Here is a 21,320-nt window from a genome sequence, read left to right as displayed (position 1 = left end):
TGTCATTTGTCTTAAACTTTGGATCCGTCTCAGATCAGGATTAGATGGAAACACTGACGGAAACCAATCAGATTTAATAGAGAAAACTAAAGAGACTGCAGTGCTGCCATCTGGTGGCGCTCTGCTAGAACAGCATGTAAGTCCTCACCATTTTATTACAATAAGCGATAAGATGTGGACTAGATAACGTTAAATTGTTGTGATTTAATAATATTTCAGTTCTATTTTTAATTGACTTGTGTGTGGAACCTCAACAGGAAGTTATAATTACGAGTTTTAAAGTAATAATTACAAAATAAAGTAAATAATTTGATTTTCTAACTCATAATTTCGATTTTAAAGCTCATAATTATGAGATTGAAGATAGATATTTCGACTTTCTAATTTATAATAATGAGATATGCAATTATAACTAAAATATACAAATTAAGAATATGTTTATGAGATAGAAAATCATGCTCTTTTTATGGAGTCTTGCTCCGATTTTTCTACTTTGTTTGTTTTTTTAATTTTTATTTCAGAAACCAAAATTTGTTTCTGAAAAGAAAAGTGCAAAACTTCAATTCTGTCACATGAAAAATGTTGTTTTTCTTCTGTTATTGTAATATTTTCTGCATAAAAGACGAAATATAAAACCAGACAATTCCTAAAAACAAATCTAAGATGCTGAATAATATGTAGAACTTACACAAACTGCTTAGAAATAAAAATCTTTCATTTCGGGGTAACATTTAAACTTATAGTTGTTTATGCAATGCACTTGTAATTGCTAGTATTGGACACCAGGAGGCGATGTTTTACAGAGGAAACACTGATGCAAGCTTAAGTTATGACCCAATCTTTAGGAAATGCTTTTATTTTGAAACTCCCACCGGATGCAACATGACGTGACGTTTTCTGACGCGGTTTAGAGGCGGATCCACGCAGCATCAGCGGGGTGTGTTTATGTTCCCACGCATGAAGGTGAGCAGGGAGAAGCGGCGGCATGGTGATGATCGGACACTTTGCGCATTTGGAGCGGCGCTGCGCGCAGTGAGTGCGCAGTGAGTGCGCTGGTTGGAGCGGCTCCAGGGATGCTGCGGCTCCTCTGGCTGCAACCCGGGGCTGCGCCCTCCACCTCCGCCTCTCCACGCGTTGCCCCCCATCCCAGTCTGTAAGATGGGGACCAGTTTGTCCAGTCTGTCCAGTCTGGCAGCCTTCCAGTCGCTGCACATCGTCATGCTGGGTCTGGACTCTGCCGGGAAGACCACCGTCCTCTACCGGCTCAAATTCAACGAGTTCGTCAACACGGTTCCCACCATCGGCTTCAACACGGAGCGGATCCGGCTGGGCGGCCCGGGCGCCTCCCGGGGCATCAGCTGCCACTTCTGGGACGTCGGGGGCCAGGAGAAGCTGCGGCCCCTGTGGAAGCCCTACAGCCGCTGCACGGACGGCATCGTGTACGTGGTGGACTCCGTGGACGCGGAGCGGCTGGAGGAGGCCCGCGCCGAGCTGCACCGGATCACCCGCTTCCAGGAGAACCAGGGGACCCCGCTGCTGGTCATCGCCAACAAGCAGGACCTGCCGCGGGCCCTGGACGTGGGGGACATCGAGAGGCAGCTGGCCCTGTCCGAGCTGAGCCCGTCCACGTCGTACCACGTCCAGCCGGCCTGCGCCATCATCGGAGAGGGGCTGGACGAGGGCATGGACACGCTGTATGAGATGATAGTGAAGAGGAGGAAGACTCTGAAGCAGAGGAAGAAGAAGTAAAGTTTATATGGAAGGAAAAACATTTAATTCCCTCCATCAGAACTGGAGGATCAGAGCCACTGAAGACGGAAACAGATCAAAGTCTAAAACTTGCAAGACAAGAAATCTGACATTTTTAGATTAATTTCAGGAATTTTACTGAAACAACCTTTAAAATTCAGAGTTAAAAAGTAAAACAATTGCTAGAAAAAAATAGAAATTCTGAGATTAATTTCATGAATTCTCCATAAAAATCCAGAAATGGAGATTTTTGGATTAATCTCCATTTCTGAGTTTTCTTTTCTAACCGATTTTTTGATTTTTCACATTTAGAAATGTTCTTGTTTTTTCTAGAATATTTTTTAGATTAAGTTCCAGATCTCTGAGGTTTTTTCTCACATATGTTTTGACCTGTAGAGCTCAGAAATGTGAGTTTTCTCAATCTCCTCCAACGTTTTTCTTTATCCACAGTGGCCCTAACACACTGTGGAGACGTCTTGCTCTAAAACATTCATCATAAAATCTGATTTATGGATAAATGTAACGTTTTGAGAAGAAGACGGACTCAGATCCACGGTTTGGATCCTTTAATCTTCCTCTCTTGTCATTTTCTTTAAACATTTTGTTTGTGTTCAAAACGGTGAAGATTCAGACAAACTGGATGTTTAACAGAATAATTAGCACTAAGCATTCATCAGTCATAACTGGATAAAGTCTAAAATCACTAAAACCTTTGTTGGTTTTGATAGTTTGCTGAAATTGTTTCCATAAATCCATTTATTAAAAGTTCCATCTCTAATAATTCCTGCTAGTTAAATCACAGCAAATCCTTAGGAATTATTATTTTAGAATATTTTATCATTTATTGTAACCAAATGTTTTCGACTTGTTGCTGATTTTAATGCAGACATCAGGACAGAAAGTCTTCCTTACATAAACTTGTAGTTATGCAAAACCTGCAGGCTGAACCTGAAGCTGCTTCGTTTTAAAAGCTTCAGGATTGCAGAGCAAACGGACTGGACTTCTGGACGACATCACTTCCTGTCGTTCAAATGGACTGAACGTCTGAACGACATCACTTCCTGTCGTTCATACGGACTGGACGTCTGAACGACATCACTTCCTGTCGTTTAGATGGACTGGACGTCTGAACGACATCACTTCCTGTCGTTCAAACGGACTGGACGTCTGAACGACATCACTTCCTGTCGTTCATACGGACTGGACGTCTGAACGACATCACTTCCTGTCGTTTAGATGGACTGGACGTCTGAACGACATCACTTCCTGTCGTTTAGATGGACTGGACGTCTGAACGACATCACTTCCTGTCGTTCATATGGACTGGACGTCTGAACGACATCACTTCCTGTCGTTTAGATGGACTGGACGTCTGAACGACATCACTTCCTGTCGTTTAGATGGACTGGACGTCTGAACGACATCACTTCCTGTCGTTCATATGGACTGGACGTCTGAACGACATCACTACCTGTCGTTCAAACGGCGTGGATGTCTGAACGACATCACTTCCTGTCGTTCAGACTGGACGTTTGATTCACATCCTGAATCGTGTCAAAGCTTCACATCTGAACCAAACTAACAGCATGTTGGTCCAGCTGGTGAATATCTGTAGCCCCCAGCGGTCAGTGCTCCTGGTTGCTCCTGGTCCTGGTTGCTCCTGGTTGCTCCTGGTCCTGGTTGCTCCTGGTCCTGGTTGCTCCTGGTTGCTCCTGGTTGCTCCTGGTTGCCCCTGGTTGCTCCTGGTTGCTCCTGGTTGCTCCTGGTTGCCCCTGGTTGCTCCTGGTTGCTCCTGGTTGCTCCTGCATGGCAGCTGCTCTGATTCCAGACAATATTTATCTGTATCTGTGTGTTGAAGCCAAACTACAGCGAGACCAAACCATGTGTTGTAAATGTAAGAAAGTATTTTTGGGATTAAAATCTTTATAAATGAGCTCGTGTTTGTCGTCTGTAATATCTCGATGGTTTTTTAGAGTATAATAATTAAATGGGTTGATTGAAAATGTTTCCAGTTTTATTTTAGGTCGTCATGTTGAGCAAACAGAAGTTGATGTTTAGTTGGTGCAGATTTACCTTCCTGTCTCCAGTGGTGTAATTACTCTGGTCGTGTTTCTGACCGCAGAGCAGAGACATGTTGTTTACAGGCTACAGTTACTCATCTGACAATGTTGTCCTGAAATGAGGCGGTTTGCGTCAGCCGGCGTTGGCGGGCTTTGACTGGACCTCAGGGGTTTTCTGGTCGGTTTAGTTTCCACGTTACGACACCAACTAGAGCGAATTTCTGCTGTGGAGTTAAAAGAATACATGGCTTTCAGGATTAGATTACAAGAAAAACAAAGTAATTCACCAAGGTTTGGCCTGGACTTTGACTAGGCCATTCAAAGACATTCCAGTGAAGCTCTGCCTGCTTTATGTTGCAGCTTTATTTCTTATTTATTTTCATTGTAGTTTGATTTTCTAGATTTTAATCATATGTTTATTATTTTATCTTACTGTATTTGTTTTGTATTTTTTATTAGTTCAGTACAATTTTTAAAACATTTTTTAATTTATTTTTTCTTTATTTAGATTACTCATATTTTCTTTATTGTGATTCATAGTATATATAATTTTTAAATGATTTCACTTACATATTGTGTTGAGATGTAATTAGTGTTATAATAATACAGAAGTTTCTTTCCAGACGATTTCTTTATTTTTATTTATTTTTATCTTTTTTTAATTTTCACAGCTTTTCTACTTTGATTTGTCGCTTTTTAAAATATTTAACTTTATTTCTACATCTTCAGAGTTTCATCATTTTCTCTGGATGGATCTAACGAATATTTTAACAGTTGATTACAAAGATTTTTACCTTTTTTGAGAGTAAAACAGGCTTCAGATTATTTCATGTCAGAAAATCTGCTGGATTGTGAAACTGCAGCTGAAAGTTGATTAAAAATTATAATTTTTTCCACAACAGAAGAAGAGAAGTCATAAAGTGAGAAACACACGTGGCGTCAGACGGCTGTAACTTCTGCTAGCTGGAGCGTGTCATTAGCATGTTTAATTACACGACTGGCCTCTGTAATCCACTGGGCGAGACCCGTTTACTGGGAGGATACTGGGAGGCAGAAAAGCTCCAAACTTGTTGGAAATTGTCGTTAATCTGTCTAAACCTCCAGGGTTTAGAAAACATTAAATAAATGTTTGTTTATATGTTTGTTACTGCTGGATCAAGAGAAATAATAATGAAACAAACATTATTTCAGGCAGAGCAGAGTTTTAAAAAATAAATAAAACTTTTACATCCAAACTTCTTAAATCCTTTGGCTGTTCATGAGAACTGGACTGTAAATAATAAATAAATGGGCTCAGAAACAAAAGCCTGTTTCTCTGTGGTGTTCTGGAGCAGAAAGATCCTCAGGCAAAAAGCTTTTTAAATCAATTTTACTACATCAGGCTGCAGGAAAATGACTTTCCAGAGCTCCTGGCTGTCTGTCGTATTAAAATACATCATATTTAAATATTTTCCCTTCGGTTCATTCAGTCCGACTCTTTAAATGACAGAAAAAAGTGGTAGCTTCCTCACTTGGAACATGTAAGCTGTGTTTATGTTGTTAGCTGATGCATCGTGTGGCTGAGAGTTGGTGCTGCTTTCCAGTATGGACGCCTCTGCTGTGGGTTATGGCGTCACGCTGCTTCCAGAAGGAACTGGAATGAAACCCGCACTCCCTGGAGGACAAGATGAATTACGGAGCAAAAGACGAGGGGGAAGGGCGGCTTTTTCAGCAGATGATGGGAGGCAGCTAGCTCAACTTATTCTGTGGTATGGTGACATCATCATGATTGCAAATTATTCTTTATGATAAATTGTCCCAGAAAATATTGCGATAAGTGATAATATTGTTATTTGTTACTGTTTTCAACGATAAAAAAAGCTTTGATTTAAATTATCCAAAATATAAAAACCAACAAACAAAACTCCAATAATTAAAATGGATTAGAAAGAATCTGTAGCCAAAATTATATTTAAAAATAAAATAATAGTGATTCAGCTTAGACAGAGAAAAAACACTAAAGTGGCAGGAAGTTTTCACCAATATTCAAATCTCTGATGATTGTTGTCCAAATGGAAATTATTGTGCTCGTTTTAATTTTTATGCAATTTATTTATTCACTGATTTATTGCTTATTGTGACATGGTGAGGGTTATCTATGGAAGACCCTCCTCACTTTATGTCGCTTTACAAAGGAAACCGACTGTTGGCAAATCAGAGTCCAGCAGGGGGAGCCAGTCTGCACTTTCCCCTGCTGGACTCTGACTGAACTGCATCATGTTAGACCAGCTCCCTCTGCTGGACTCTGACTGAACTGCATCATGTTAGACCAGCTCCCTCTGCTGGACTCTGACTGAACTGCATCATGTTAGACCAGCTCCCTCTACTGGACTCTGACTGAACTGCATCATGTTAGACCAGCTCCCTCTGCTGGACTCTGACTGAACTGCATCATGTTAGACCAGCTCCCTCTGCTGGACTCTGACTGAACTGCATCATGTTAGACCAGCTCCCTCTACTGGACTCTGACTGAACTGCATCATGTTAGACCAGCTCCCTCTGCTGGACTCTGACTGAACTGCATCATGTTAGACCAGCTCCCCCTGCTGGACTCTGACTGAACTGCATCATGTTAGACCAGCTCCCTCTGCTGGACTCTGACTGAACTGCATCATGTTAGACCAGCTCTCTCTGCTGGACTCTGACTGAACTGCATCATGTTAGACCAGCTCCCTCTACTGGACTCTGACTGAACTGCATCATGTTAGACCAGCTCCCTCTGCTGGACTCTGACTGAACTGCATCATGTTAGACCAGCTCCCTCTGCTGGACTCTGACTGAACTGCATCATGTTAGACCAGCTCCCTCTGCTGGACTCTGACTGAACTGCATCATGTTAGACCAGCTCCCTCTGCTGGACTCTGACTGAACTGCATCATGTTAGACCAGCTCCCTCTGCTGGACTCTGACTGAACTGCATCATGTTAGACTAGCTCTATTATTGACGAGCTAAATATTTAGCTTAGAGCTGTAACATTTATTAATAAATAGATAATAACGGTTAAAATACGACATTGAAAGATGAACCCCCTTTTTTCTTTTTTTGACTTGCTAAATAGCAAAAAAAGTTTTTAATTTTAAACTGTGTAACTTTACAAACAGCCCCCATAATTAATAATTTGATTATGGGGGCTGTTTGTAAATTTTACTTAAATTATTTACTTTTACTTTTAGTTACCTGTTGCTGTTGATTTTCTCCCTTGTTTCCTCTAACATCTGTTAGTTTGTATTTTTCAACAAATCTCCTCAAATATAAATATAAGTTTTTATGTAACATTCCTGTATTAATGAGACTCTAAGGAATTAAAATGCGAATGTTTGTTTTGTAGGTTTAAAACGGAGCATTTCTTCAGTTTACTTCTTTGTCAGCTTTCCCTTTAGCGCCCTCTTGTGTTCGTTTTTCGGATGTATTTTTCTCCACATCTGTCCTGTCCATCTTGCTGACGCAGCTACTTCACAATTAAAGCAGGTAAAGATTAATATGAAAATATTACCGCCAATAAATAGGATCTAATAATCCTCATTTATTGCTCTCAGATGAATCTCTGGTCTTTATCTGAGATAAAGACGTGAATAAACTAAACTGTGAATAATTAACTCTGTAACAAAGCAGCAGTGTTAATGATTACGGATCACTTTACAGCAGATATGAAGAAACAATGTTTAAAAATATTTTAGTAACTCTGAGCTCCTATTGGTTGATTTCTGATCTGCTGACTGCAGTTTAACTTGATTTACTATAAAATATGTGAAATGTGACTTTAATTATGGCTTCCTGCTGCAGTTCTGTGAACTTTTAACAGGAAAAACTTCAAGATGTTTATGTTTAATGTATGTAATAAACTGCAGTGTTTTTATTGCTAAAGTAGGCCATGTTTGATTAGGTTGCAGGGTTTTATGTGGGAGTTTCTACTCCCACAAAATGCGTCACATTAACTTTGATAACATTAGAGTTAAGCAGCAGAGTGGGACAGGAAGTGAGCTATGAAAATAAAATACTCCTTTATTGTGAATTTGATAGAAAAACAAGTTAAATGGTTTGGAAATTAAATATTACTGTGAGAAATTGTTCATCAAACAGAGACAAAAATCCGATTCTCACTTATTTTTAGTTCATTTTGTAATTTAAATGTGTTATAAAGTATCAGTTTGATAAAAATAAATAAATAAATAAATAAAACATCATCTTAAATATTTCCGAACCATAAACTGGACCGAACCTCAGGAGTCAACAAGTAACAATAATTTAAAACCATCTCCAGAAAGTCTGGATAGAATAAAAGACATAAAAATCTGAGGAAAATATTTTTCTTTGACCTGAGACTCTTATTCTGAAAGTTGCACCACCGGAAGTGCCGCAGGGTTAAAGTTGCACTTGTGCAACAACTGTGCATACAGTTGCAGGATGTCTGCACAACAAGTAGGAGACGCTCTGTGCGTGTTTATCAATGGGAAAAAGGTAAACTTGTCCTTTTTCACATGAATTATGCAGTTTTTGTCTCAACCTGCAGACATTTTACTGTTTTCATCTCGGTTTCCTCACTTTCTGACTGTCGTTTACTTTTTATAACCAAGGAAACTTGTTGCGTTTGGGTTAGAGCAGAAGGCAGCATCGATCTGAGCAATAAAGTGTGTTTATATAAGAATATATTTATATAAAACTGCAAATTTCGGTCAGATTTAAAGAGGGGAAGTTCACGTGTTCTGCTCACATTTGTCACGGCTCAGATTCTGGGACGGGTTGACGTCACTCGGTTCATCAAATAAACGCTCTTTTGATATAAAGTTAATACGTTATTAGGGTTAAACAACGTAAAGGAGTAAATATAATGGTAACTTTTTATTTCTATTCATCAGAACCAAACTGTTGCAGAAGTAGGAAAAAATGATATGACAAGATTTTAGACATAATCAGTGCTAATACACAGTTACATAACGTTTGTTTTCTTGAAAATTGTAGTTTTTAATGGTGTAAAACTGCGTGATGTTGTAGTTTTGTTTATTTATTGTGCAAACTGTAGAAATAATTAGTAAAAACTCTGGAACATCTTGGAATTGATGCCTTTTCTGCATCCATTTTTAACAGCAGGTCATTTAGCAGCAGAAGGTTTTTGAGGCTGTGGGTTTCTCTGGTTTGCAGAACCTGAATAAATAAACTACATTTTCTGTGATTTAACAGGTGACTGAGAGCCATGTGGATCCTGAGACGATGCTGCTGCCCTTCCTCAGGGAGAAGCGTATCCTTCAGATCATCTTCACCTTCCTGTTACAGTTTTGTTTTATGAATGGAGGTTTGTTTTGTTCTTGACTCTTGTCTCAGTGAGGTTAACTGGAACCAAGTCTGGCTGCGGCGGCGGAGGATGCGGGGCTTGTACTGTGATGGTGTCACGCTACCAACCCACTACCAAGACCATCCTGTATCCTTTGTCCTCCTGGTTCTTCTTCTGTGGTATTAGAACTAAAGATCTTCTTTTTATGTTCTGCTAAATGTTTCAAATCATCAAACTAATCTTAATATCATAGAAAACCAGTTTCAGAATAATAATTTTACTGTGAAAATATGTAATAGTGATCAAAAGCTACACCTTTTAGCCTAGCGTATGCTAAAGCTAATGAATAATAAGTTTCTAAAAGATTCTCTGGTTGCTTCTGGACTGTGAAGATGCTAAGCTAACAACCTTACTTGCTGCAAAATAATAGCAAAGTTATTGTTTAGTAAAGAGATTGATGTCTGACAGAAACTAAAATAATTTAAAACTTAATTTTAAACGTTCAATTCAGATAGTTAGCAAAGCATTGAACTTCATACTTTTTAAGAATATAATTTAAGGTAATGTGTAATTAGTCTTTTTGTTTACATTTCTACAAATTTATATAAAATATGCTAGTTTTAATATCTATGATTTTTCTACAAAAATAATAGTTTTAGTTTCCTTGAAATCATTTTTGACACCTCAGAAATTGTTTGAACTGATTATGGAAAAAACCTGATAGCTAAATCATCTTTTTATAATGGCAGATCATTTTATTTTATCTTTAGATAATGGCAGATATCTGAACTGTTGGATATAAAGAAGAGAACCGCACTGATTGGCTGGCTCCTGTGGTCTGATTAGACTCCGCCCATTTTTGGCATGAGCTCTGCTGATTCTCTAAATTAAAATTTAGCGCTGTTATGGTTTATAAGGTTTAAATTTGATTATTGTTGTTGGGAACAAGGGGAAATTTTAATAATATTAAACAAAGTGGCATGAAACACAGCAGACAAATAAAAACAAATCTGCACAGGGCAGATCTGGAGCTGGTCGGACTTCAGATTCTGTCTGTCCGTCTTTTAATAAAGTCATAAGTTTCCCAGTGCTTCCAGTAAAACAGCAGCAGTTTCCCTTCACTGTACAATCAGCCATTACTCAGCCAATGCCTGCCTGCTGCCGGTCTGCCAGCTGTATGGAGCCGCCGTCACCACAGTGGAGGGTATCGGCAGCTCCAAGACCAGGATCCACCCTGTGCAGGTCAGTCCTGATTTTATGTGGCTGTTCTGAATAAAATATCTGATGTATTTTCAATTTTATGTCAGATTTTGCTAAACCTCAGCACCAAAAACTTGCATCTTTGTTTTCTGCACGTTGTTTTCTTAATGTAGGTTTTTAATTGTGTTCTAAAGACAAATTTAATTCAATCAGCCTGGAGATAATTCAAGACGAGACGCACAACAGGCTAAATACATAAAGACTTCAAGGAAAATATTGCACATTTTAGGATTATAGGAGTAAAATTACAGCACAGAAAAGCATCACATGGCTGGTGGTTACTAAAAGTAATGGTATTAAAACTTGCCTCTGTCCTATTGCCCCATACCTGAACCTTTGTCCCACAGCTATTTTATGGTATCAACAGGAAAATGGCTTGATGGTGTAAAACTGGATGACTGTGCAAAAACATCTGCTCTGTCTCTTTAAACAGTAGCTGTTTGTTGCTATTTAAATTAAAATTCCTGTCTTTACTTCTTTTGAAACACAAAATACATGCGAAGCTAAAGGTTACTGAGATATTTAGCCATCAGAAGAACCAAGGGTTTGTTGAGACGCCATAATGCCAGGAGGTCTTGCAGTCAGGAGTGGCAACAGTTCAAGAAGTATTTACTCCCAAAGATCCAACAGTTGGGAGGACTGAGGCTTTGGGCAGTCTGCAGACCAACACGAGATCCATCAGTGAGAAGTGAATAGAGTTTTGGGTCGCTCAGAGTACAAAGGGATCCAGCAGTAGGAATCACCAGGGTTTGGACAATGTGGACTTCCAAGAGATTTGGGAATACTAGAGATTCAGCAGCTTCCTCTGAACAGCACCTTCCAGTAAGAAGTACTGGGGATTCAGGCTTTCCAGACTGGAATACCAAGGGAGCGTAAAGGACTGAGGAGGTGCTGAGTTGTCTGATTTATTGTAGCTGGACATCCTGGGCATTCAGAAACTATAGTTGGGTCCAATAAGATTAGACAGTCAGTTAAACGAAAGGTTCAGGCATTGTAGGGTACCAGTACATCCAGTTGTAAAAGTATTTCTGGAGTCTAGCCGGTCTAAAGTACTGGCCAGTAGTACCAGAGATTATAAGACAATGATTCTGGAAATTATACCAAGTTATGGAACAAGTTTTTGTTGTTCCTTCAGGAGCGAATAGCGAAGGCTCATGGCTCCCAGTGTGGATTCTGCACTCCGGGGATGGTGATGTCCATGTACGCCTTGCTGAGGAACAAGCCGAAGCCAACCATGGACGACATCACGCAGGCTCTGGGTGGTTCGTTTGCTTTATTAAACTCTAACTTACTGGCCCAGAGTAAATTATTGTCACTCCTGAGATTGTGGTTTTTGGTGACTTTCAGGAAATCTGTGTCGCTGTACTGGATATCGACCCATTGTGGACGGCTGCAGGACTTTCTGCCAGGTTCGAATTTCATCATTCAGGAATTATTAACTTTTACCGTCTCTGCTTCGTGTTTCACGTGATGGTCAATCATAAACAGTACCAGTCTAATCTGTGCCAGCAGGAAGGGAACTGCTGCCAAGCCAATGGAGGAGCTAACTGCTGCCTGAATGGAGAAGAAAATACCAATGAATCAGAGCATGTGAGCTCGTCTTACAGTCTTTTCTTGTCCTTTTTTCCAGCATTGTACCTCTGTTCCAACAGGTTTTATCTCTTTCTCCACTTTTACTCCAATTACCTCGTCTTGTTTCATCAACTAGTCTCTAAAAATCCACTTTTTACTCCCCACTATTTAGGAAAAGCCACAACTATTTGACCAAGAGAAGTTCCTTCCCCTGGACCCGACCCAGGAGCTGATCTTTCCTCCAGAACTGATTGTAGGTCATCAATCTGCAGCTCACTGCCCTTTTTGTGGAAATACGCATTAATCTCTTTGTGTGATGATCCACAGTTGATGGCTGAGGCGGCGAACCCCAAAACATTGACCTTTCATGGGGAGAGGATGACCTGGGTGACCCCCACCTCCCTGGAGGAGCTGGTCCAGCTCAGGGCAAAGAACCCAAAGGCTCCACTGGTCCTGGGCAACACCAACATAGGTCCGCACGGGTCACCAATCCAATACCAATCATCCACAGTTATGAGTCTTCTCTAATCGCTCCCAGAGGCCAACAGGCTTGTTTGTTTCATGATATTACGAACCCTGACAATCTTCCCACAGCATCACACTCCCACCACCATGCTTAACATTTGGCATGTTATGGTTCCAATGCAGTCTGGGAAAGTGCTGAGTTTGATTTGATTATTTTCCAAATCTGGATAATTATGAAAAACTGATTTGAGTTTCCAGATTTGAGTTCTTCATGTCTTATTTTGTTACCTGACAGACAAAAATATGATTAAATAAAGTTTTCTGCATTGATTTATAAACAAAACCTAAGTGTTTGCTCCACTTATCAGAAATTCTGTTTTTTGAGTTGCTAAAAAGATCTAAAAATATCCAAAATGCCTCTTTGGCCTCTAGATCCTTGTTTTTCCTGATTTTTGTGAAGAAAAGCAGATAAAGAAAACAAAGTATGTGAATGTTTTGCACTCAGATGTTTAAACTGTCACAAAAACAGCTGAATACAAATCAAACCTGGAATTTTAAGAAGCTAATTTTTAAAATATTCATCCTGTTTTTGTTGTTTTTGCAACAATTCCAGTTAAAGTCCTAGTAGAGAGTTTACGTTTGTGATGGTAGGAATGAACCAGCTTTGAGACTGAACATGGTGGTTCCTTTTCTCTTCATCGCAGGTCCAGATATAAAATTCAAAGGCGTCTTGCATCCACTGATCGTCTCTCCCATCAGAGTCAAAGAACTGTTCGAAGTCTCAGAGGCAGCAGACGGTGGGTTCTTCTTCACTTCTTTCTGCAGACTTATTTAATTGTTTTGCAGCTGTAAAATTTAAAAAACGTATTTTATTAACGGTTAGATATAAAATGTACCAGTTTTTATTACGTTCTGGTGAATTTTTGGAAGCTACACTGAGCCAAACCAGAGCAGCTCAAACTGTGAGAATATTCAGAGAAAGTTCAATATTTAAAAATTAAATTAATGTGTTGTTTAATCATAGGGTGTAACATTTTAGGTCTTTATGGCTTAAGGAGAATGAAAAATCTAAAAATTAGTCTCAGAATATTACATCAGATCAATAAAAAATAATATTTTAAACAGGATTTTCATATTTCTATGCACTCAAACATTGGTCTGCATGAATTACTGCATCGGTGCGGCGTAGCATGGAGGAGATCAGCCTGTAGTTCTATTGAGGTTCAGGAAGTCCAGTTTGTTTTAAAACCTGCCTTCATCTCATCTTCATTGTTTATGAAGATCCCACTAATTCACAGAATCTATTCTACTGCACTTTTTCCTTCCACTCACCTTTCTATGTATTTAAGTTTTCACAAAATTCAGATTTTCTGAGACACTGAAGTTTGAGTTTTCATTCTCTGGGATCCATAAGCATCAGAACTTCAGTAAATAAGGGCTTGAAATGAACTATTTTGTCTTTGAATTCGTCTTTGCGTGTTTGCTGCAGGTGTTTGGGTCGGCGCCGGCTCCAGTCTGTCTGAGCTCCAGTCTCTGCTGGAGAAAATGGTTCCTCAGCTCCCAGAGGAGAAGACGGAGCTGTTCAGAGCTCTGGTCCAGCAGCTGAGGAACCTGGGCAGCCTGCAGATCCGCAATGTGGCCGTAGGGACAATTCATTATTTGTTGGTTTTCTTGCTTAACTTCATTCCAGTTGGATAAAACTTACAGTTCTTTTGCTCAAAAAGTAACAAAGAACCATCAGCCATGTTTTAAATGCTGTTAAATTAGTGTATAAATGTTTCTGGGTAATTGATTTTCATTTTTAGTCCCTCGGAGGAAACATTGTGAGCGCGTACCCCAACTCAGACCTGAACCCTGTTCTGGCTGCTGGGAACTGCAAAGTTAAAGTCGTCTCCACTGGTGAACTTCCTCCACTTCCATCACGTCTACTGGACAAAGAAGTAAGATCCTTTCTAAGCTTGTTTTGGTTGAATCTTTCAGGAGGAAGACGAGAGGTTCCGCTGAATCAGGACTTCTTCGTTGGATTCGGGAAAACCATCCTGAAGCCGGAGGACGTTGTCGTCTCAGTTTTTATTCCATTCACAAGAAAGGTGCAGAATTCTCCTTTAATCGATCGCATTTGGACATTTCATTGAGCTAATCACTGCCCTGAGTTCTGATAGGTTCTGAATTGATGACATCATCTTATTCAAGGAATGAATCAGGCTTATAAATGACTCTTTGTATTTTAAAGAGACAGTGCAGCGAAGTCTCCATGTTAGCAGGAAATTAGGAACTACAGCTGTTTGTGAATAGCAATAACGGCTAATACTTGAAACCTCTGCTACAAACGCTAATAACTGCCTTTTTTAATAGTTTTAACACCCAGCATTATGGTGGCTCAGAAGGGTCAAGAACATGCAAAACCACGACACACCTTTGGAAAAAAGTTTTACTACAACAGTTGTTAATGCTAGCAAGTTGAGCTTAACTTCTGTTTTAGCATAACTTGGTTTTAGCATATCTTGGTTTTAGCATATCTTGGTTTTAGCATATCTTGGTTTTAGCATAACTTGGTTTTAGCATATTTTGGTTTTAGCATATCTTGGTTTTAGCATATCTTGGTTTTAGCATATCTTGGTTTTAGCATATCTTGGTTTTAGCATAACTTGGTTTTAGCATATTTTGGTTTTAGCATATCTTGGTTTTAGCATATCTTGGTTTTAGCATATCTTGGTTTTAGCATATCTTGCCGTGTGGACTTTGTTGTTGCAATGAGGCTTTTACATTAATAATTTGAAGCTACATTCCTCAGAAAAATCTGCAAGTATTGAACTATGAAGAGTTCAATACTGTGGGCTATAAAATGCAGTGATCATAAATGTAATACCTTTATCTGACCTGCAGGGGGAGTATGTGCGAGCTCTCCGACAGGCGCCGAGGAAGGAGGTCTCCTTCGCCACGGTAACGACTGGAATGAGAGTGCGTTTCTCAGAGGGATCCAGAGTGGTTCAGGAAGTCAGCCTGTACTTCGGAGGAATGGGTCCAACCACCGTTAACGCCAGCAAGACCTGCAAGGCCATCACCGGCAGGTCGGATGTTGGTATTACTGTGTTCTCTCAGGTTGTTTTAAACCCCTATCTGTGTTTTATTCCTTCCTGTTTGGTTTTCCGTCAGGCCATGGGATGAGAAGACCCTGAATCAGGCGTACGACTCCCTCCTGGAGGAGCTGGATCTCCCTCCGTCTGCTCCTGGTGGGAAGGTTGAGTTTCGCCGGTCGTTGACGCTCAGCCTCCTCTTTAAGTTCAACCTGGAGGTTCTGCAGAAGCTCAAAGAAGCGGTAAAACACATTTCCTCTTTACGCTTTTATACCAGGACAGCATCCAGTTGCTTTAACTTCCTCATTTCTTGGCAGAATGTGATCAAAGACGAGCTTCCGGAAAAGCTGCAGCCTTTGCCGAAAGAAATCCAACCCAGTCTGCAGGAGTTCCAGGTCAGGACTTTTCCCTCAGTCATTCACACCACAAACACCCGGCACCACCTTCATAACGCTTCTCCTCTTCTTCAGCATGTGCCGAAGGACCAGGACAGTCAGGACCCAGTGGGGCGTCCCATGATGCACCGCTCCGCCATCAGCCAGGCCACGGGCGAGGCGGTGTACTGCGATGACATTCCCAAGACGGACGGGGAGCTCGTCATGGTTCTGGTCACCAGCTCTCGAGCACATGCTAAGATCACGTGAGGAGAGGATCCAGGAAACCTTCGGCTCGTTGGAGTTTTTCTGTTCTTCTTTGGATAAGTTGATGTTTTTGGTCCGGCAGTTTGCTGGACGTGAGCGAAGCCCTGAAGCTTCCAGGAGTTGTTGACGTGATCACAGCCAATGATGTTCCGGGGAAGAAAGCCCGCCCCATGTTTGGCTACGAGCAGGAGCTGCTGGCGGAGAACCAGGTGAGGAGAAACTCTGGGTTACATCCACCAATCCATCCATCCTTCATCCAACAATCCATCCATCCTTCATCCAACAATCCATCCATCCTTCATCCAACAATCCATTCATCCACTTATTCATCCTGGTATGGAAATATGAGTTATGGAAAGTATGAACTTTGTAGGTTCTTCATTTGGCTCATACATGATTGGTTTGACTTTTTGTCTATAAAGTTTCTCATAAATTAAAGGAGTCGTGTGTAATAAATATTGCCTTCTAGTGGTCAAAAAGGAAATGGCGACAATTTTCTTTTTTTCCTTTGCTGTTTTTTCCAAGCTCAAAATATCCAACATGTAATAAATTTAAGGATTTTTATACCAAGTGTGAAATGCTGAGTCTCTCCTGTTGTGTTCAGGTGTTCTGCGTGGGTCAGACGGTCTGCGCTGTTCTGGCTGATACGAAGACGCACGCTAAGCGAGGAGCAGCCGCCGTGAAGATCACCTACGAAGACCTGCCGGACCCCATATTCACCATAGAGGTGAGTCTGTGTTTAACCTCAACTTCCTTTGACCTGTTGACTCGTGGCTCATTACAGCGCCGCTCGTTTTTCTCAGGACGCCATCGAGAAGTCTTCTTACTACGAGCCGCGGCGAATGGTTTCCAAAGGAGACGTGACTGGAGCTTTTAAGACGTGTGATCAAGTTTACGAAGGTAAATATCTTCAGATGTAAACAGATGTTTAAATATCTTAAACATGTTTAAGCTTATCTAATTGCTTTTGTTGTGTTTTTCTCTCAGGACAGATTCGACTGGGAGGCCAGGAGCATTTCTACATGGAGCCTCAGAGCATGCTGGTTGTTCCCGTCGGCGAGGAGAAGGAGTTCAAGGTCTACATCTCCACCCAGTGGCCCACGCTTATTCAGGTACACAGTGGAGGAATTAAAGGCTTTCCTAAAACTGAAACAAAAGCTTAAAAGAGATCGTTTTGTGGTTTCAGGAAGCAGTTGCAGAAACGCTGGACATTCAGTCCAACAGAGTGACCTGCCATGTGAAACGCCTGGGCGGAGCTTTTGGAGGGAAGGTGATTGTAACCTCCGTCTTGGCCTCCATCACTTCTGTGGCTGCGTGGAAGTGAGTCTCATGAAAATAAAGTTAGAAATTATTCATATTATTTAACAATCAGAAAATTCCTCAGCACAATGTTTACGTTTGTTTGTTTCTAGAACCAACCGAGCTGTTCGCTGTGTCCTGGAGAGAGGCGAGGACATGCTGATCACTGGGGGGCGCCATCCTGTCCTGGGAAAATACAAAGTAAGAAAAAACTCAAAGTAAGACTAAAACTGCATGAGATAAAAACAGCCTGGTCGGATTTTCGGCCCACAAAACCCAACAGGATTAAAGAAGCAGTGTGGATCAGTTATTGCCATCTAGTGGTCGAAGCAGGGATCATGTTTTTGGTTTTTTTATTTCACATTTTTTATTTCCAAATGGCAATTTGGAAATAAAAATAGCCAGCTGTTTTGTTTACATACATTTATTGATATCTTGTTCCCGGAAATAACAATTAAGACAAAACATTGAGTGCCATCTACTGGCCAGAACAGGGATTGCAGTGGGAAAGTGGAAAAGCTGGGAACTGCAGTCTTTTTTTGTTTGTCCAAGTTTGTATAAATTGTAAAAATTGTCTGGGTTTTACTACCAAAGATTTAAATTTATTCTGAGTTTATTATGAAACTTGTTCCAGGTGGGTTTTATGAACGATGGAAGGATCGTGGCTGTGGATTACTACTATTACGCCAACGGCGGCTGCTTTGTGGACGAATCTGTGCTGGTAGGTCAATGAGTTTATGTTCTTCAAGAAAATATTTACTGACCTACAAGAATATAAAACAGAATCTCTGATCTGGACCGCCTTGTAGATCTCTGAGAAGATTCTGCTTCATCTGGACAACGTTTACGACATTCCCAACATGAGAGGCCACTCGGCCGCCTGCAGGACCAATCTGCCCTCCAACACGGCGTTCAGAGGGTTTGGCGTCCCGCAGGGCCTGCTGGTGGTGGAAAACATGATCAATGACGTTGCCATGGCGCTGGGACGCCCCGCAGACCAGGTCAGGGGTCATCATGGTGCTCAAATGGTCTTCAGGAAGAACTTTCCTTCGTCTGATTGTGAAATGCTCTGCAGGTCAGAGAGGTCAACATGTACAAAGGCCCGTCAGCCACTCACTACAAGTTCGAGTTCAGCCCAGAGAACCTGCATCGCTGCTGGGAGCTTTGCAAGCTGAAGAGCGACTACAGCGCCCGGCGCCAGGCCGTCGACCAGTTCAACCAGCAGAACCGCTGGAGGAAGAGGGGCGTCGCCCTCATTCCCATCAAGTACGGCATCGCCTTCGCAGAGAGCTTCTTAAACCAGGTCCGTGAGGTTCTGTTCACATCGCTTCCATCTGGATCCACGTCAACTACCAGAACATTTTCAGGGTTTCTGTTGGTGTGTTTGTCAGGCCGGCGCGCTGGTCCACATTTATAAAGACGGTTCTGTTCTGGTGACTCATGGCGGGACGGAGATGGGTCAGGGGATCCACACCAAGATGCAGCAGGTACTGAACTCAACCGGATGTTCCTGGTTTTTAGAACAAATTGGGTTTTTATATATTTATAGACATTTCTGATTATTATTTTTAGTGGAAAAATGTTTCTAAGAAAAACACAATGCTGTCAGGTTGCAAGTCGGGAGCTTCACATCCCGACGTCGAAGATCTTCCTCAGTGAAACCAGCACCGGCACCGTTCCAAACACCTGTCCCTCCGCCGCTTCCTTCGGCACCGACGCCAACGGCATGGCGGTCAAGGTGAGCCTGGTTCCTGCTGTCCTTGTTGACTATATGAACCATCTTTGCTCATTTTCTGCTGTTACTGTTTTCAGGACGCCTGTGAGATTCTGTACCGCAGACTGGAGCCGATCAGGCTGAAGGACCCTAAAGGATCATGGGAGAGTTGGGTATGAAGTGTTGGAAACATGAAGTTGAATGGTTTTAATCAGTGGGTGGCACACTTCCATGAATCTGCTAATAGTGGAGCTAATTTTTAGCTTAGCGCTTTAGCTCTTTTGACAACTTTCAAAAGTGTTAGCTTCCTCTGAGTCATTTTTCTCCAGATAATTTCTAAAACGTTAAAGTTTGAAGTTGTTAAGAAGTCTTAAAGTAGTAGGAGAAATCAACAACGATAAAACTAATATTTATGATGAGCACTTTAGCTTTTGGAGAACTAATACCTATAATTGAGACTAATATTTACACTTAGCACTAGCAGAGCTAGCATTTATAATTAGTGTTTTAGCAGAACTAGCTTTTTAGTTAGCAATGCCCACCACTGGTTTAATGGGTCTGTAACATGGTTGTTTGTCTGATGGCAGATCAAGGAGGCTCATCTGCAGAAGATCAGTTTATCAGCCACTGGGTTCTTCAGGTACGTCTAAACTGTTTCAGGTCTTTCCTGACCAAAGGTGAGAACTTTCTCCTCTGTTCCTTCTCAGAGGGAAAGACCAATACTATGACTGGGAAAAGATGGAGGGCCATCCGTACGCCTACTTTACATTTGGGGTGTGCTGCTCTGAGGTGGAGCTGGACTGCCTCACAGGAGACTACCGGGTGTGGATCTCTGAACCGTTGGACCATCTCTCGGGTTTGTTGAAAACGGAGTAACGTCGGTGTCTTCCTGCTTCTTGCAGACGCTGAGAACGGACATTGTGATGGACATCGGCAGAAGCATAAACCCGTCTGTGGACATCGGCCAGGTAGAACCCGGTTAGAGAACCTCACAGGAAAAACGTACATATTTAAACTTCCTTACCTCTTTGTTTGTCGTCTTCCTCAGATTGAAGGAGCGTTCATGCAGGGTTTGGGTCTCTACACTCTGGAGGAGCTGAAGTATTCCCCAACTGGGATCCTGTACTCCCGAGGTCCGTCCCAGTACAAGATCCCGGCCGTATGCGACGTGCCTCTTAAGTTCAACGTCTTCCTCCTGCCGGACTCCTGCAACCCCCACGCCATCTACTCCTCAAAGGTCAGCACCGAGTGCTGAAGCGATTCTCGACCTATACTTGACCTCTCATGGCTGTTTCTGGCGCCACAGGGAATCGGAGAACCCACCCTCTTCCTGGGCAGCTCCGTCTTCTTCGCCATCAAAGATGCGTTGGCAGCGGCTCGCTCCGACTCCGGTCTGTCCGGCCCATTTTTCCTGGACACGCCTGCGACTCCAGAGAGGGCCTGTCTGGCTTGTGCCTCGCCGTTTATTAAGAAGGTCGAGTTGAGGACGGTTAATTAGACTCCGAAAAGTGAAAGATTCATCTTGATATTACAACTTTTATCTGTTTTCATTCACAGGTTCCAGCCAGTGAGCCGGGATCCTTCAAACCCTGGGCCTTAGACATCTAATATCCAATCAATCAACTGTGAATTAACCTTAACCAACAAAAGTACTTATTGTCCTGTAAATGCTTTCCACTACAAGAGGAATGAATTAATCTGCAAGCATGAAATGTGACATTGATTATGTGCTTTTGCTCCTAGAGCAGAATAATGAAAGGAACCAATTTAGGATTCTGATTATTTTAACTCAACTTTGCAAGAATCAATCATGTAACTGGAGGATCATATAAAAACTGGTAACCACATGTAAATGTGTAGGTAACTTTTGAAAAAAACATGTAATCAACAGTAAATTGTGTGTAAACTTAAAGATTTGAGTGAACTTGTTGGTCTTTTTTGTTTCTGATATCAACACTGATGCAGAAAGATGATGTTTTCTTGTCCTGTTAAATAAGATTTTTATTCCACGTTTCCAACGTTTGGGTAACTGCCTGTCTGAAACCTTGCCGCTTATTTAGAGCCCCATTGTTCCGTCATACTTTATGGTAAAAACTTTAACTTTATTCAACTGATTTTCTTTATTCTTTCAATGTGAGTTTGATTTTAATTTTACGCATCCATAAGATGTCAAG

At 41.3% G+C, this 21,320-nt stretch overlaps 2 protein-coding genes across 4 annotated transcripts; both read left to right on the top strand.

Moving 5' to 3' along the window:
• The first annotated feature begins 928 nt into the window (after positions 1 to 928).
• On the top strand, positions 929 to 3,682 carry LOC116716239 (ADP-ribosylation factor-like protein 4C). Its single transcript, XM_032557155.1, has one exon. The coding sequence runs from the start codon at positions 1,159 to 1,161 to the stop codon at positions 1,747 to 1,749; it is 591 nt and encodes a 196-aa protein (XP_032413046.1). The 5' UTR covers positions 929 to 1,158; the 3' UTR covers positions 1,750 to 3,682.
• Positions 3,683 to 8,210: 4,528 nt separating this feature from the next.
• aox6 (aldehyde oxidase 6) lies at positions 8,211 to 21,058 on the top strand. Of its 3 annotated transcripts, XM_032557152.1 has the most exons (35): positions 8,211 to 8,307; positions 9,028 to 9,085; positions 9,169 to 9,265; positions 10,252 to 10,360; positions 11,514 to 11,640; positions 11,726 to 11,787; positions 11,891 to 11,968; positions 12,123 to 12,203; positions 12,278 to 12,422; positions 13,120 to 13,212; positions 13,905 to 14,056; positions 14,221 to 14,314; positions 14,396 to 14,505; positions 15,302 to 15,486; positions 15,572 to 15,734; positions 15,810 to 15,887; positions 15,963 to 16,132; positions 16,216 to 16,342; positions 16,738 to 16,860; positions 16,937 to 17,033; positions 17,121 to 17,245; positions 17,320 to 17,453; positions 17,546 to 17,633; positions 18,067 to 18,153; positions 18,242 to 18,433; positions 18,508 to 18,735; positions 18,824 to 18,919; positions 19,042 to 19,170; positions 19,245 to 19,319; positions 19,734 to 19,786; positions 19,854 to 19,968; positions 20,049 to 20,114; positions 20,195 to 20,383; positions 20,453 to 20,620; positions 20,704 to 21,058. In XM_032557152.1, the coding sequence occupies exons 1-35, from the start codon at positions 8,254 to 8,256 to the stop codon at positions 20,752 to 20,754; spliced, it is 3,999 nt and encodes a 1,332-aa protein (XP_032413043.1). In that variant the 5' UTR covers positions 8,211 to 8,253; the 3' UTR covers positions 20,755 to 21,058. The 3 variants fall into 3 exon arrangements, 2 of the variants coding, with proteins under 2 accessions (XP_032413043.1, XP_032413042.1); XM_032557151.1 differs by having other exon boundaries at positions 15,572 to 15,887; XR_004338419.1 differs by lacking the exons at positions 19,734 to 19,786; positions 19,854 to 19,968; positions 20,049 to 20,114; ... (1 more) ...; positions 20,453 to 20,620; positions 20,704 to 21,058 and having other exon boundaries at positions 19,005 to 19,170; positions 19,245 to 19,325.
• Positions 21,059 to 21,320: the final 262 nt, after the last annotated feature.

Source organism: Xiphophorus hellerii, chromosome 24 (genome assembly GCF_003331165.1).
Source record: "Xiphophorus hellerii strain 12219 chromosome 24, Xiphophorus_hellerii-4.1, whole genome shotgun sequence".
NCBI lineage: Eukaryota > Metazoa > Chordata > Actinopteri > Cyprinodontiformes > Poeciliidae > Xiphophorus > Xiphophorus hellerii.
Note: the sequence above shows the minus strand (reverse complement) of the source record. Positions and strands in the feature narration are given on the sequence as shown.

Bases quoted from the DNA above. Each gene is read 5' to 3' on its own strand.
- LOC116716239 (XM_032557155.1), top strand. From the start codon at position 1,159: ATGGGGACCAGTTTGTCCAGTCTGTCCAGTCTGGCAGCCTTCCAGTCG.
- aox6 (XM_032557151.1), top strand. From the start codon at position 8,254: ATGTCTGCACAACAAGTAGGAGACGCTCTGTGCGTGTTTATCAATGGG. The intron at 10,361-11,513 runs GTCAGTCCTGAT...TTGTTCCTTCAG, and splicing joins CCAGGATCCACCCTGTGCAG to GAGCGAATAGCGAAGGCTCA. The intron at 19,969-20,048 runs GTGTGGATCTCT...TGCTTCTTGCAG, and splicing joins GCCTCACAGGAGACTACCGG to ACGCTGAGAACGGACATTGT.